Source organism: Artemia sp. Qi Xiang Cuo, chromosome 8 (assembly GCF_049724085.1).
Source record: "Artemia sp. Qi Xiang Cuo chromosome 8, ASM4972408v1, whole genome shotgun sequence".
Lineage (NCBI taxonomy): Eukaryota > Metazoa > Arthropoda > Branchiopoda > Anostraca > Artemiidae > Artemia > Artemia sp. Qi Xiang Cuo.
In genome coordinates, this window is record NC_142801.1 from 51,600,669 (window position 1) to 51,617,443 (window position 16,775).

Sequence of the window (16,775 nt, forward strand, 5' to 3'; positions counted from 1 at the left end):
ATTTTGTCAACTCGAACTGTGTGGTTTTTAAATTTGAAAGAGCGAATCGCCATGACTTTCGCTCTTGGAATTATACTACTTTCCACACAGTTTCTGTAAACACTCATGTCGAAATTCTGATTCACGTAGTGTCTAGGCACCCCCTTGCAGACTTTTTTGATTACCTCATTGTGTATTTGCACACAGTACATTTTCGGACCTGCAATCACACCACTGGAAATCAAGTCACTTCCCGTCTCTGATTTTAACATTAATAACTGATTTGGGGCCTGACGCTTCACTAACTCCGGGTAAATGGACTCGTCCCAATTGGTAAAGTCCATTCGGGAGCTAATGTGCACGCCTAATCCAAATCTTCCAATAAATTTGCAGTTCTAACTTTTAGCAAAAGTGAATCGGTATCCCCATAATATACTTGAACTTCTCCCTCCCCCGGCCATTGGCGCCTACACACGTCGTAATAGAATGACAACATGAGTTTTTTTGATATTTCGGTTATTGCGCTGCCAGTCAAATAATGTCCATGGGGTAGCATCTTCACACCATCCGCACACACATAGACTTTATCCGACACGGGACACATGGCTATTTTATCAACTCGAACTGTGTGGTTTTTAAATTTTAAAGAGCGAATCGCCATGACCTTCGCCCTTGGAACCATACTATTTTCCACACAGTTTCTGTATACATTCATGTCGAAATTCTTATTCACGTAGTGTCTAGGCACCCCTTTGCAGACTTTTTTGATTACCTCGTTGTGTGTTTGCACACAGTACACCTTCGGACCTGCAAGCACACCACTGGAAATCAAGTCACTTCCCGTCTCTTATTTTAACATTAATAACTGATTTGGGGCCTGACGCTTCACTAACTCCGGGTAAATGGACTCGTCCCAATTGGTAAAGTCCATTCGAGAGCTAATGCGCACGCCTTATTCCAAATCTTCCAATAAATTCGCAGTTCTAACTTTTAGCAAAAGTGAATCGGTATCCCCATAATATACTTGAACTTCTCCCTCCCCTGGCCATTGGCGACTACACACATCCTAATAGAATGACAACATGAGTTTTTTTGATATTTTGATTATTACAGTGCCAGCTGCAATATTTTTATTTAGGACTATATTTCTTTTTTCTATTTAAGAGGACCATGATGGAGTCTATGATGGTGACTGTTGTGAAATTCGCATCGGCAATGATTCAAGCATATTCTTTAGGGCCAGTCACAATGTCACAAAGACTTCGATTTCGTACACTCTCACACATTTTACCGAAGGCTGAGTTCAAAATGAGTTTAAAATTTCCTTTTCAACCTTCGTTTTCACTTCGGAACGTTTATTGACAAAAGTGTCAATAAACGTTTTCAAATAGGGTTTCTGGTTAAATTGGAGGGCTCTATGTACCCTTGTGACGTTGAAACTGTTGGCTACCATCCACCGCAAAAGAACATGATGTACAACGATATTCTCTTTCGGATGAAGGTCGGCGATAAGTTTTTGTTTTGAAGGTGTCCAGTGCACACCCCCATCCACTACCTTAGAAATATTGTATGGACTCAAAGAGTCCCTAGTCACCGCTCTGTTTATGCACGGGAAAACAAAATCCTTCACCGAGTCATGATGCTCCACGGGTGTTTCACCATCGATTTCAAAAAACCATCCCCGCGGTCCATTCTCCTCAACATTGGCAATGTTGGGGAAATCTGAAGCACCAGGATCGTTAAGCCATTTATAATTTCCACGCGGCAAAGAGAAGTGAGATATTGCCGACGGATAGAGGGAGTTCATATCCAGGAAAACTGCATCCGACTTTACACCGGTGTCATGTCCAGTTGGATCAGTTTCAAGGATACGATCTTCATGAAAAACATACCCTCCCCTCATTGATCTTTCTACAAATAGATGCTGATCCACGTTGGTGATCAAGCCTATTTCCTCTTTACTGATTTTAAGATATAAATCCATCACCAAATGAGGAGTGGAAAAATAATAACCTAAATCCAACCCCAATTCCCCATAGATTTTATCGGTGCTCTTACACACAATGTCCAGCAACGTCAATACATCACTAGCCAGGTACAATCTACAATAATACCACCCGTTTTTACATCCTTCCTTAGCCCAAACCCTCTTGGCAAATTCATAGTCGACAGTAGTGCATCGGCGCTCGTAAAGTGAATCGTAGAATGAGGTGATGGACGGCAGTTGTTCCTCAGAAAGCCTCGCGGTGGAGTTGTAGTAGTCATACGGATATATGCCCTTACACGTTAATAAATCATACATTTCACCGTCTGAAAAGTCCTGCTGCTGCTGCTGTTTAAGGAGGTGTTGCTTAAGGAGAGGGAAACTATTAAAATCGTCACTTTTCTGTACATCAATGAGTTGTCTTAGGGATTTGGGGAAGAAGCTAAAGGACTCTAAAAAACGGATCTTATTCACGCACAATTTATCGTTATCTATTATTTGCCATTTGATTTCTAAGAGCAGCAGCTTTTCAGACGACTTGGGTATGACATTATAAGAAAAAGAACCATCTACCCATGCGCCATCTACAACTCCACCTCGTTGCAATCGTACCAATGCCGGTAAAATAAATTTCATGTCATAGCTGGAATTGTGTATATAGACAGTTAGAAACAATTGCTGACTAACGTTTAAATTACATAATTAATGTACCACTTCACGAAAATTGCACAATCCCGATGCAATCGGGTTGCCCAAATGATCGTGGTTGCGGACCATCCCTTTACCCCCTTTCCCCTTGCCCCCTTTCCCCGTTCCCGCTTTACCATTACCCTCAACGAAATCCCCCTTACAAACCCAACATATTTTTTCAGTTTTAATAGCCAACTCTTCCTCTGGTGACAGAGTCATTGGATAGGATGTATTTCGCAGCCGTGATATCGATTTATTTGCTGTTTTAATGAGTGCTGTCACGACTGAGAGTAGATAATCCTCACCACCCAATCTCTCAACTACCTCTACCAATTGCATGGAATTACACGAGTCTCTTTGTGCGTGAGCATAAGAAACTGCAATGACCTCGTGTTTTTTAACAAGATTTGAATTCAATGGATCATACGCATCTATGAGAGCGGCTTCGCAGTCTAAGGCCACCTTGTCACTCTGTTGGAGCGAGTTTTGAAAGTTCTTAAATCGCAAGATGGCCCAGTCACCGCTAACCGTTTGCACAGATTGACACCCGTGACGCTTGCAATGCTTCATATGATTGTTTAACTTAATTTCTGACCGGAATCTAGAAAGGCATGTCGGACAATAGTAACATTCCCCTTTATTCTCCTTTCTACCCACCCTTAAAACCAGACTTATTTTTGGTATTGGAAAAAAATGTCCAATTGAATCGGGGTCACTGGCCGGCTTGTAAAGAAGCCAAACCCAGTGTTCCACTGATTCAACGGACGGAGCCCTCACTGGAAATATAACCCCCTTTTTGCGATCACCCCCCTCAAATTCTGTTTCATATTGTAGCACAGTAACACCAATTTTGAAATGCACATTAGCCCGCTCAAAACTAGTTATCCCATTAAGTGTTACTGGACATTGATAATTTAAACAATTAAAATCTACTTTATGAAAATTTGGACCCCTGTTAACGGCATACTCGTCGAACAGGGTCTTACTAGCAAATCGTTGGAGGGACTTGTGAGCTGCCATAAGAAATGCATATTTGAAACATTGAAGCCCTGTATCAAAATTGAAGAGTTGTGCACCATGAAACCCCTTTAAATCTTCATTATATTTTTCCCCCACCACCCCCCTCTCACCTCTTAAAATAAAATTATTTTACAATTTAACCACATTAATATCTAAACTCCCAATAAATAAAACCACCGACCCACTACCCAACTCAGTATAATTATCTAATTTTGTTACTATATTGTCAACCCATTCCATAAAAACACCCTCAAAATTATTCAGGTCCGGATGAAGTGGTAGCATTTCAGTACGTAAATAACGCTCATACACCTCATCCGCCTTTTAATTGAAATAAATTATTTTTTATGCGATGGATGCATTAATCCCATACCTTCCACCTCCTTCCTAAAAAACTCTTTCAAGAAGGGTTCGAATTTTTCTACCAGATAAGTTCACTATGTCTGCTATAGTCAGGATAGTGTTGCACGATTTTTTTGAATTACATGAGTTGCCAGATATTGCTATATACCAATACATATCGTACTAGCCAGAATGAGTTAAATTAAGGATGGGCATGGCAGAAGGAATTACTGGGGTTTCTTGTCCTCCACCAATTTGCTCAATGATGGGGATGTTGCGTGGTGTGAAATCCCCCAGCTCACTCAACAAACCCTCGAGTGTATCAGGACCGAGACGATCAGCCCCTTCGAAGGTAGCTGGTTGAGTCATACCCCCTGTAGATGTACTTGGTAAATTAATATAACTACCCCCTATATTCGGAGGAAGCATACTACAATTAAAATCAGACATGATAGGGGGTGGTACGGGGATTTCATGTCCTGCACTAAATTTCTCAATGGTGGGGATATTGTGTGGTGTGGAATCCCCAAACTCACTCAACAAACCATCGAGTGTATCAGGACTGAGAAGCATACTACTACTACTACGACTACAATCATCACCAAACCAATCACTTAACAAATTTGTAATCCATTCCGGTGATTCGTCATGGATATTATCTTCGAATTGTGTTGGCGGTAGGAGTTCCTGTACATTTATCAAAAAAATGAATGTGAAGTTATTTTTTCATTTACCAGAAAAAGAATATTTAGATTGTCTGTCTGTGTGTTTGTGTGTGTGTGTTTGCGCGCGTGTGTGTGTGTGTGTGTGTGTTTAATATGATTCTTCAAGTGTAACCTGGTATAAGAAAGAGAAATTATGCCATATTTTTTTTTTATATGGTGATGTGACACTTCAATTAAGCTGAAAAAATATTTTCAGTGTTTAATTGTATAAATCTGTAAAACCGCTACCATTTTATTAATTTTTTTTAATTCTTAATTAATGCTATATCCTAAAATTTAAATTGAGGGTTTTTTTTTTTTTTTTTTATAACACGCACACTGAGATAGATATATACAGAGATAAGAGAGAGAGCGAGAGGGAGAGAGAGAGAGAGAGAGAGAGAAGATACAATTTTTCTTACGTTATCCCGGACAGAGGTGACTGGTTCCATGAGCACATCAGCTTCATGGACTGGGAGTATGCCTGGCATGTTGAGTGTGTTAGTTGACCAGTTTACCTGATGGTTGGTGTATGATGGGTCCGGGTGGTTGTGTTATCTTGTTGTGAGTGTTGGATGTAGGAATTGACCAGCTGACAGTTGGTTGGTGTATGATGGGTCCGGATGGTTGCCTCATATTGCTGTGGATGCTGGCTGTGATAGCTGAATAGTTGGCTATTGGGCGGTTTACGGTTAATGCTTATTGTATTAAGTGATTCGACCTACGACCATGTTGTATAACCGTCGGTCTGCTGACCACTGGCGTCGCTTCACCCCTTCTTATCTTCTTAATGGGTAGGGGGAGCTCTGGAAAATCCTATAAAAAAAAGTTTGTTTTTCATGAAAAAAATCTTGAAAGAGAACCATCAGTCCTCATCAATAGTATGCGAAAGAATAAGTTTTTTAAAATTTAAATTAAAATTGTCATTCTATTTTTCTGATATGATTTAGAGATGTAAAAATAAAAATTAAAAAAAATGTCAGAAAAAAAAAAAAAAAAATTGTCAGAAAAAAAAGTTAAAAAAAAAACTGTCAGGAAAAAAAAATTGGTCACTACAAACATTATTTTTCTAATAGTAAAAGTTGCAACAAACATATCTATATCATTCCCATTTTGAAGTTGGAAAATATTAAATATGAATTTCATATGTTTTAAGTATTTTTAATGACATTCTAAGAGATGTAAAAAAAAAGTTGAAAAAAAAGTTAAAAAAAAAAGAATTCGTCACTACAAACATTATTTTTCTAATAGTAAAAGTTGCGACACACATATCTATATCATTCCCATTTTGAAGTTGGAAAATATCAAATATGAAATTTTTGTGTTTTAAGTGTGTTTCATGACATTCTAAGAGATGTAAAAAAAAGTTAAAAAAAAGTTAAAAAAAGTAAAAACAAAAAAAGGGGGGGTGGAGGGGGGTTTTAGGGAGGGGTTGGAGGGAGGGGGTTGGAAGGAGGGGGTTGGAGGAAGGGGTTTGGAGGGAGGGGGTGGGAGGGATGGGGGTGGACGATTGTGGCACTTTGGGCCGGTGGGGAACGAAAATGGGGCCGGTGGGGAATGAATGTGGGGAAATTTGGTCCGGAATAAAAAATAGGTATGATTTAACTCATGTGCTAAGCTCACAAGCCATTTAAATACAGTGTTTACATACTTTTTTTCTTGTTTTGATATTGCTCTTTACCGACCTCTGGAGATCCAGGCTCAAAAAATATTTAACAATCTGTTAACTATAATAAGGTCTGTATAAATTTTAATAGAATTAATTTCTTTACCCACTATGAATATAAAAGAATAACTTGCTTCTTGCATGTAGCTTTCGACAATATTCCTTTTATTTGAATGCATCATTATATTTCAAATGCCAATTCTGAACTGAGAAGATAAAAAATTGTCAGAGTTTTTATACCCGTATTCAAGGTCAAACATAAGTCAATCACATCTAACAATTAAAAGGTAGCAGACAGATAGGAAGTTACTATAGTATAAAGGAATCATCACGCACTTTGAACACAGATCAACACGAATTTTCACGGTGGTTGAATTCCGGTCATTACACTGTCTGCTTGTATTGACGGGAGCACTGTCCGCTCTCTATCTTTATAGCTCTATGGGAGACACCCCGCTCTTAAGCATTATAGCTATATAGTGAGACACTCTGCTCTCTTTAATTGTAGCTATATGGGGGGGGGACTGTCCGCTCTTAACTGTTATAGCTATATAGGGAGACACTCCGCTACTTATCGTTATAGCTATATAGGGAGACACTCTGCTACTTATCGTTATAGCTATATAGGGAGACACTCTGCTACTTATCGTTATATACATACTACTAGTATCGCAACGCCACCGGTGCAACGCAGACGCGCCACCACCGGCAGAGGCGGTGGCGTTCGGTCAACTTTAAATTAATTTTGCGGCAATTCTTTATTGCGTCAACCACAAAGTTGGAGCTTTTCCTTCTCGTGTGGTTTAGTTTTTCGATTTTCCTGATTACAAATCAAGCAGGGCTTGCACTATCCCCGAATTTTCGGGTATTTCCCCAAAAATCTATGCGTCACCCCGAAAAAAAAATCTGGTTCCTGAATCCCCGAAAATCACCCAATCACGGTGCCACTCCTAGGGCCGCGCCGGCGGATCGACCGAACGCCGCCGACTAGAGGCCCGGTCGACCGTCGCCGAAGTGTCACAACGCCGCCGGTGCAACGCAGACGCGCCACCGCCGGCAGAGGCGGCGGCGTTCGGTCAACTTTAAATTAATTTTGCGGCAATTCTTTATTGCGTCAATCACAAAGTTGGAGCTTTTCCTTCTCGTGTGGTTTAGTTTTTCGATTTTTCTGATTACAAATCAAGCAGGGCTTGCACTATCCCCGAATTTTAGGGTATTTCCCCAAAAATCTATGCGTCACCCCGAAAAAAAAATTTGGTTTCTCTGAATCCCCGAAAATGACCCAATCACGGTGCCACTCCTAGGGATTTATCACCAGTGACTTTCCCTGCCAAATATTACTTTGCATACAATAATTATTCACTACTCTCTTGTTCGTTAATTTTCGTCTTTTTGTTACTTTACATAAAAAACAGACATATGCAATATGCAATTGCAAGTATTGGAATATACACAGTTCTTCATATGCTGACAAAAAAAAGTATCGTTTTTATGAAATGAGTTAAAATCATTTCGAATGCAGTTTCCCAATCGCTATTTCTTACATCATTCGTAGTCAAAAATTTTATTTGCAAGTTGAATAGAATTATAGAACGCATTCACTACTATACAGCTTCAGCCTTCAGTTGGATTTTGAAATTGACAGCCGACAGATTGTTTCTACAGCTGAATTGTAAGTTTGCAGAATTTTGTTTTTCTTTTGCTGTTTTTAGATAAGATTTTCTTAAGGTTTAATACTCAATTGTTGAACGCCTGATAGAAAATACAATCTTCTTTCTGAAACATTTTTACCCCCCCCCCCCCAAAAAAAAATTAATAAACCCCTTCTTTTGAGAAAAAATTTAGCTATAGACTAAGCTATGTACAAGGTTGGGTAATTAAAGATTTAAACGGAAGTTACCCCAAAAATATGATTCATAAATAAATTGTAAATTATTGCCTAAAGGGGGGGGGATAGGGGGCTATCATTTTTAAATGATAATACCTCATTTTTTTATTGAAAGCAGGGATGCCAAAAAGATAATTATTTTTTTCATTTAAGTGGAGACAGAACAAAAGGATATCAAATTCCTTGAGAAACCATTGAAATATGTTAATAGACCCAGGGCCCCCCATTGGGACTTGTTCATTGTCTCGGGTATTTTGCGATTTCTCATAGGCTACTGGCCTAATTTGGCTTTTGTGTGTGCTCCCTTTTAATTAGATTATTGCGGTCTTATTGAATGCCACGGCGAATCTATGGCTCAATTTTCCAATAATTTGAGGTATACCTGAATAATTTCAACATTTTTGTTGTTGTCTTTGTACCGCTTTACTCATACCCTCAATTTTTTTTTTTCAGGGAACACTAAGCTGTTTAACGTTATTTTGCGTGTTTGTTTGAACCACATAGTGACCTAGTTAATTGTTAAGTAAATTATTTTTCTAATATAAAGCTGAGACGGTATCAAGGTGGTATCCAGAGGGGGCGGCGGTAGGGAGGTATTACATTTAAATGATAATATCTCGAAATTTTTTTATTGAAAGCAGGGATGCCAAAAATTTAATTTTTTTTAATTTAAAGCAGAGACGGCATCCTATCAAGATGGTATCCAGCGGGGGGGGCACAGGGAGTTATTATATTTAAGTGATAGTACCTTGATTTTTTTTTTTTTTATTGAAAGCATGGATGCCAAAAAGTTGAAAAGTTAACAAAAACTAACAAGATTTTCGCGAGTTATACTTGATACAGTATTTGTATAGTTTTATCGTCCAAAGGGAAAGGGACACATGGGTCCAACCCGTTTTTTCTTATTGATGAAACGAGTTTACTTTGAAAACATTCATTCAAAAATACCAGGTAGATTCACACTAAAACGAATTGGTGTGTCGAAAGCGATATCGACATCCCCACCTAACGTTGCGCTCGAGTGACAATGGCACCCTTGGTCCTGTACCCAAGTTACATTAAAAGGCCAGGTCATTATAAAACCTTTAATAGGAGAGGTTCAAGGAGGAGTCTTTGACAGTCTTATGACCTCAGGGTACTAGATGTTGCAACGTTCTTACGCATCTACAGTGATTTAAAAAATTCGATCACCCCACAAATGATTACCAAAAATATGCACAAATATAACAAATGTAACATTTGGAATATTATAACACTTTTTTCAAAGCTTTGAAGAAAAGCAAAAAAAGCTAAAAGGCTGTAACTACGCTTTCACGATATTTTAAACACACAGTCTGTGGTCATTCCCATTGAAATGACTGTAGCAGAGGTTTTCAGCCTAAGTAAGGATGAAAGCGAAATTTTTGAGTAATTTGACCGCATTCGACTTATTGTTGCGACTTTGTTAAATTTGATAGTTTTTGTGAGCATTTGGAAATCAAAGCTTAAACTCAATAACTGATACTAAGTGTCCTAACATTTTGCTTGGATTAAAAGTGACGAACTAGGAAGAAAATCTCAACATCTTCCTGGAGCTACTTCAGTCTGCATATTATTTTATTTAATTACTTTTTACCTAAGAAAATAGCTTTTCATTTTTTACCTAAGAAAATAGCTGGTACTTCCTTTTTCCCTATACCGAATAAACCATTAAGTGTTTTTTGTTTCATTGTAATTGAAGTGTTCTCATGTGAAGTGTTCATCATGTATTTTTCACTTTGAAAAATTTACTCCTTTTAGATGCAGTTTATAATTTGACTGATATTAGGTATTTACGAGATTACAATTTGGAATGAATCCCCAAAAGAAAAAATGAATAATATCCAAAAGAGCAGCCAAAAGCAATAAAAAAGCAGCAGTTCAGCCTTAGCCTACTTAACATATATTCTATAAAGAAGCCAAAAAAAACTTAAAATGCATTTTTTTTTTAATTATTATTAGAAACCAGTTTTGAATACAAGAACGCTTTTTAGGAATCCAAAAGAGCAAAAAAAAAATCCGTATCAAAGTCGCCCATTTCAACTGTTTTCAAGGTGATAAAACAGATATAGGCAAAGCGCATTATGAAAAAATTAAGCTTCTTAGTTCAAAGTTATATTCAAAGTTTTTACCCAGATAACTGACGAATTTTGTGATACGATATTTGAAGTTTTGTATGCAGCAATGCTCGATGAAAAAAAAAACTACTAATTTTTCATAATTATTTATGTTAAGTATACATAGCTAATAGATACTTCAACTACTCGTATTATGCAAGGGCTCTGAAACGCCACAGCCATTTCGTTTCTACCAGATTTATACTTCTCTTGATGAATAACGAAGAAGACCAGTTTCCAGCCAGCGACTTGTGAATTTTGAACTCATAAATAGGCTCGAACCTGTTGTAAATTTAAGCTGTGACTGATAAAAACATTAATGTTTGTGGTCAACATTGATCGCGCCGACGGCGCGCCGCCGACATCTTACCGGTGGCGTGGCAGTGGCGCGCTGTTTTGGCCCTGCCGCCACTGGCATTCCCTAGTTGGCGCGGCGCCGGGGTCTAGTTGACAACCCTTAAATAGCTTAAATTGAATGTCGCAAGAACATTTTTCTCTGATACACTCCTTGAGGCCACTCTCACAATGCAGGGTTCCTTCCATGATTTCAGTTCAAAGAAGGTACGGCATACCTACCTTTGCAATACAAACTGTAGTGAAGTCACTAGTTACACATCGATACAACTTTAACGTTTTCTTTAACGAGGTTCAAATCAAACCCTGTGCTGAATCAGCGAAATATAAAACATTATTTGTAAAATATTTACTTATAGTTTTTCGCTTTAGAATATTTATTCCGCAATCTTAAATTTGTAAAAAAACCCTGCAAAATGGGTTCAAAAAATCGTGTTCTTTTTCCTAATCTGTTCCTTCCTTTACTGTCGAAATTTATTTAAATTGTATTGTATATTATTTATTGGACAATGTCCAAGAATAGAAAAATCCCATTTCCATAAATGAAACTTTGTAATTTGTAAAAAAGTTGCGGAAAAAAAATGGTCTTGCTTCATTCCAGTCTGTCCGCAAAACGCAAAAGAGAAACGCCGCTTTTGGTGTATTCTTCTCCGCTACAGTAATAATTCTTGGAACAAACTATTAGTAAACTCCCACCATAGTATAAGTAATATACAATAGCGAAATTTTTCTCCAAAAATGACACGCATTTCATAGCGCGTAATTAGGTAAGTCAGAGCAAAACGTCAGCAGAAGTATATACGTCAGAGTCATAGTTTCAGTTACTTCTTGGTTTTCCATCGGTAACCTTTGTCACTGCGCGTGCGTGAAGCTTGTGTGATTTTAGATTTGTATCAAAAATTTTCAATAGAGAGTATAGGACTTTTCGCTACTATATATTACTATGACTCCCACAAATAGATGAAAGAAGATTTCTCATGTCGATGATCTTAATGGTTTGATTATTCGTGGAACATTCGTCTCAAAATTTTCATGTGCAAAAGCTTCAACACAATAAAATAAAAAGCATTTCCGCTTAGGCCTACCTTTTAAGCACTTTTTGCTTTTAAGATTCTACAAATGCTTTTGAGAAACAACAATCAAGAGAAGCTAGAAAATACTATTATGGAGCAACAAGGAAGGACAGCAGTGTTTCAGAGAGTGGATACGGAGGCGGTGGTGGATACGGAGGGTAAATCAAATTTTATCATGTTTTCTTGGTATGTATTATACAGTAGTAAAAATCATTTCTTCATCCGTTTTCCGCAACCCTCCACTGGCTTGGGCGTTTGACCCTTCCGGAAACGGCCTTTCATCGCTTCATTTCGTTTGCCATAGTGGTTTCTGTTGTTTTCATGAAATTATGTATTTGTTTTTTTTTACCTTCGTTTATTCTATTTATTATAGTTTATATTTTTGACTTTTAGTGCCTCAAAAAAAAACTTGTTGGTGCTTTTGTTGCCCCTTTACACTGTCACATAAAATGTCCCCTAATAGCTGGCAAACGTGCAGCTAGGCAATACTGCTTGTTCAGGTCTCTTTAGTGTTTGTTCGTGGTCTTAGTCTTGTTCATGCCAAACTTTTTGCTTTTGCGGCACAAAATGAGATCAGTACTTTTTGCGGCACCATATCCGTTGTTATTTTAAAAAAGGGACTAGAACTTCAAATTTCCTCTTAAACTTACCCTGTCCCAATGTTCAACCTAACTGGTTCCGTATGATAATCCTTAAAAAAGTAAGTGAGAAAAGAAGTAAACACATAACCATTCTCCCCCCCCCCCCAATCAGAGAAATACAAAACCTCGAATTTCTGTTAATAATAACTCGAGACTACCCCCCCCCCTGTCTGCAGCTCTCGGATACGTTGAATTGAACAGCGTAATTTTCATCAACATAACACACTATTTTGGGAGGTTTGTCTCTTTTTCTAAATTTGCACAAATTTTCATGTGCTAATAACATTGATTTGGTAAGTTTATAATTAAAGAATATCACGTACATGGAATTGCCACAAATAACATAGGCTGTCGATGTATGTTCTTTAATCCAAATTTCTGATTCTTTGAGCTTTAGGTTCTACTGACAAGGGACGCTATTTATTCAATGTAATCAGCAAACTGAGTCAAGAGTCATACCGCAAAGGCTCATCGCCTTCACTCCCAAAAAAGAACAAATTTAGTGTTCCAACGTTGAAGCCAAGTTTCGCCTTCGAGAGAAATCTGACTTGTCTACCCGTGAAAAGATCTAATGTCAATTATGTTTCTACATTCTCTGGAGCACTCGCACCTCGGTCCGGGTTTTTATTATGGATGAGATAGGGAAAGATCATACTGCCTATAATTTATATACTGTGGGTTAAACCTTGGTGTAGCTTCAGTTGTCTCCTTGTATCTTACCTTTCTTGCTTCATTTACCATTGAAGCAACTTCAACTGTCAATATCAGTTTACACTCGGTTTCTGTTGGATGCTAGTCTGATTTATAATTCATCGCATAACAACTATCTTTTTTATTGGCTTGTGATATTCTCAATAGTCTTAAGGCGTATTTGGTTATCAGTTAAGATACGTGTATCTATTACGTATAAGCTCATGCTAAGCAGGGTTGCCACCGGTGACACTTTAGTGTCACTTTTGACACTTTTTTTTAAATGGCACTTTTTGGGACACCTGACACTATTAGGACACTTTTTAGCAAAAGTGGCACTTATTTTGATAAGTAGCACTATTTTACAAAAAAAAAAAATTCAGACAAAAAAACAGAAGGAAAACTGTCAATGTAGATATGCATCGATATCTTTTTTCTGTCAGTTAAGAGTCTTATCTTAACTCCGCGCGCGGCAATTATTGGATGCAAGAAACTTTCTCTGCGGTGAAAAACGTAACCGTGTTTGTCTCTATCTGTGTGTGAGAAATTTTTATATTCTTATTCTTATCACTGATAAGCGAAGATCACCCAGTGATCTTCGATACTAAATACTTGGCAATGAAGAGGACAGAGACTGACATTTAACTGCAATGTAGAGGAGAAGCCTTCAATTGTTTTCAATTGTTTAGTTCAACTATTTTGTGTTGTTGCAATAATTTGTAGGCTCATAGACCATAAGTCAGGCAAGCGGTTTGCAATTCTTGAATTCAAATTTTATGTTTTATTAGTTGAGGGCTGACTACAATTCAAAGAAGAAAAAAACAAGAAAACTAAGAGTGTATTTTTCCGCCACTATGTTAATAGCTGTTACTATGTTAACCGGTCACTGGGCCAGTGACTGCTTAACTTTACGCGTCTTTTCATCGATTTCCGTGACTGAAGCTCTTGAAGCCCAGTGACTGAATAGCTCCCTGGTGACATCACACAACGATTCAGCAGCGCAAAACATCCACTAAGCTCACTGGTGTCCCACAAGAATATCTAGTGACCTCTTCAGTGACTGGGCCAGTGACGCAAAAATGCGCTCTAACATTTCCGTTCATATTTTTCATATTTTTTCTTTGAACTCTTGGCAATGGACAAATGAATAGTCATACATAAACATCATACTAAAAAAAAAATTGATACCAAACTTCTATTATCTTTAACCCTGTGCTATCCTTAGCAAAATCATAATATAATTTTACTTTTTTTTTTCTTACTTAAGTTTATAGTACATCACTAAATAAATTGAATTAGAACATACTTCCTCATTTTAGTTATTTCATTCCCACTAATTTTTGATTGTAAATGAGCTTTCACGCTGAAACTCTAAATGCTCGTGTTTTATTATAAAGGTGCTTTCATATTGGTACTTAATTGCTAGTTGACCGTTCCTACCCTTTAGTCCCTTGAGACATCTTAAAGCAAAAGTTACTAGGATTGGCGGAAGTTCTCGTAACACTTTTTCTATTTTGATTATTATAAATAGAATAGATGATATAGCTGTCTGATTGTTTTTACACTAACTTTTACCAAATAAACTTTTTGAAAGGGTTAGTGTCTGAACCACTATTAGTTGTGTTCATCATAGGGTCATCAATAGCTACGATCTGTGTTCGTGGCATTCTCTTCAGCATTTTCGGAGAAAAAAAAAGTTTCAAGCGCCTGAATGCACTGTAATAATCCAGATAGTCCATTTTATGGAAAAACTGGATGAAAAACTCTAAATATAGACGAGTATTGCTGTCTTTTTTTCCGTTTTCTGAATAGAAAAAAAAATGAAGGTTTTTCCTCTTTCCGTTTTCTGATCCTTTTTTACGCTATCAACAAAGACTGCTCAGAAAAAAAGAGAAGAAAGTACTCTATGGGACGAGTTCCCATTTTACATAGTAAGCATTAGTTGCGTTTTAGCGAGGTTTTTTAGAAGGGGGGCTGGACAATTGACAAGAGTGGAAGGGCTGCGGAAAGCCGGAAATCAGCACCGACTAAGTAAAATCAAAATTTATTCTTTATAGTTGATATATAGCATTAGATCCGACATTTCATGTTGGAGAATTTAAAGATGCGGGAAACCACGCGGGGGTGATCACAAGCGGATTGGCCAACATTTTCAATTTGAAAAGCTTGTTGATATGAGCGCGAGCGACGCGAAGCGTCGCGAGTGGCAAATTTTTGGAAAATGACACTTTCTATACAAAATTGACACTATTTTGCTTCCCAAAGTGGCACCAAAAAAACCGGCTGAGTGGCAACCCTGATGCTAAGGAAATGGCAATCCTTTATGAGTTGACAATTTTAATAGTTAATTTTCTTAAGACTTCCCATTCTTATACTTGGCCTACCCCCCCCCCCCAAGAAAAAAAATACCAGTTAGTAAATTAGAATTACTGGGCGTTACCATCTAAAGTAATTTAAAACCGGGTCAAGGCATTGACGATGTCTCGTAACTCACTATTAGCACATTCTCCCTCTTTAGGCTCCTACAAAAGTTCAAATATCCTTATCCACAGTACTTTAGAGTTTTCTTCTTATTTGTAAGCCCAATCCTTGAGTATTACTATCCTGTTTTGTATTTTGGTATCTCCAAGGAATTATCAGACAAACTAAAGGCAGTCGAAAAAATATGCCTGAGAATTATCTTTAATGACGGTAAAGTCTCTTATATCTCGCTTCTCTGCAGGGCTTATCTGGCTCCCTTCGGAGATAGGGGAAAAAAATTCCCACACGTTTCGACAAAATTAAACTCCATAGCTCCCGGACGAATTTACTGATTCATAATCATTTTCCCCACTTAGACTTCGCCTACCTTGCTCTCCTACATCAAAAATCACAATTTAACCCAATAAGACTATCCAAATAAGGATCTAGAAAAAAGTTTTCCCTACATAAGTCATTTTTCAAATAGCTCAGTCTCCCCTCCCCCTACCTTTACGATCTACTATATTTTGCTTATTTTAGACTTTATATTGTGTAGTCTATATTCTACTGAATTCTTTAAATTTTTATGCTGATGCTTTTATGTGTGATACATTTCATTTCAATTTTTTAGTTTTTGGTTGTTCTTCTTTTTACTTGACATAAAAAGTGAATTCGGTTCTGTTAGAGTTGATAGATATTTTGAAATAAATGTTAGGGTACCTTATCTCCATTCTTAATTTCTAATTGAATCAGTCTCTTAGCTGTCTGCTTTATTCCAAACATTTCTACCAAGAAGACTGTAGCAAATTCTCCTAGGTGATAATTGATTATTTCCTTATTTAAAGTAAAGGCATTCTGGTATATGCAACGTTCCTGTCTCCGATTTTCCACGGGTGTGTGAACCATCTGTGCAACAGATAATTTCATTATTTTGTTGATTTTCGTTATTTTGGTGAATTTCGTTTAGTTGGTGGGTAGCAAGATATGGTAACACATAATAGCCCATTTCATTGCCAGACACTTAGCAGGACGGTAAATGGCTGGGCGATGACTGAAATCAGCAGAGGCAGGCACCTATCTTTGGGGAGGTATTAACTAAGCTTACTACTCTCAGGGACATCACGTGAAGCTTGTCACTACTGCCCCTAT

The 16,775-nt window shown here is 37.6% G+C and overlaps 1 protein-coding gene across 1 annotated transcript in view; it reads left to right on the forward strand.

Moving 5' to 3' along the window:
- The window catches only part of LOC148949538 (uncharacterized), a 122,032-nt gene that overhangs the window by 102,139 nt on the left and 3,118 nt on the right, over nucleotides 1-16,775 (forward strand). The window contains exon 3 of the mRNA XM_089092720.1: nucleotides 11,873-11,993. Coding sequence (XP_088948846.1) covers nucleotides 11,873-11,993 — 121 coding nt within the window. The remainder of the gene's footprint in view (nucleotides 1-11,872; nucleotides 11,994-16,775) is intronic.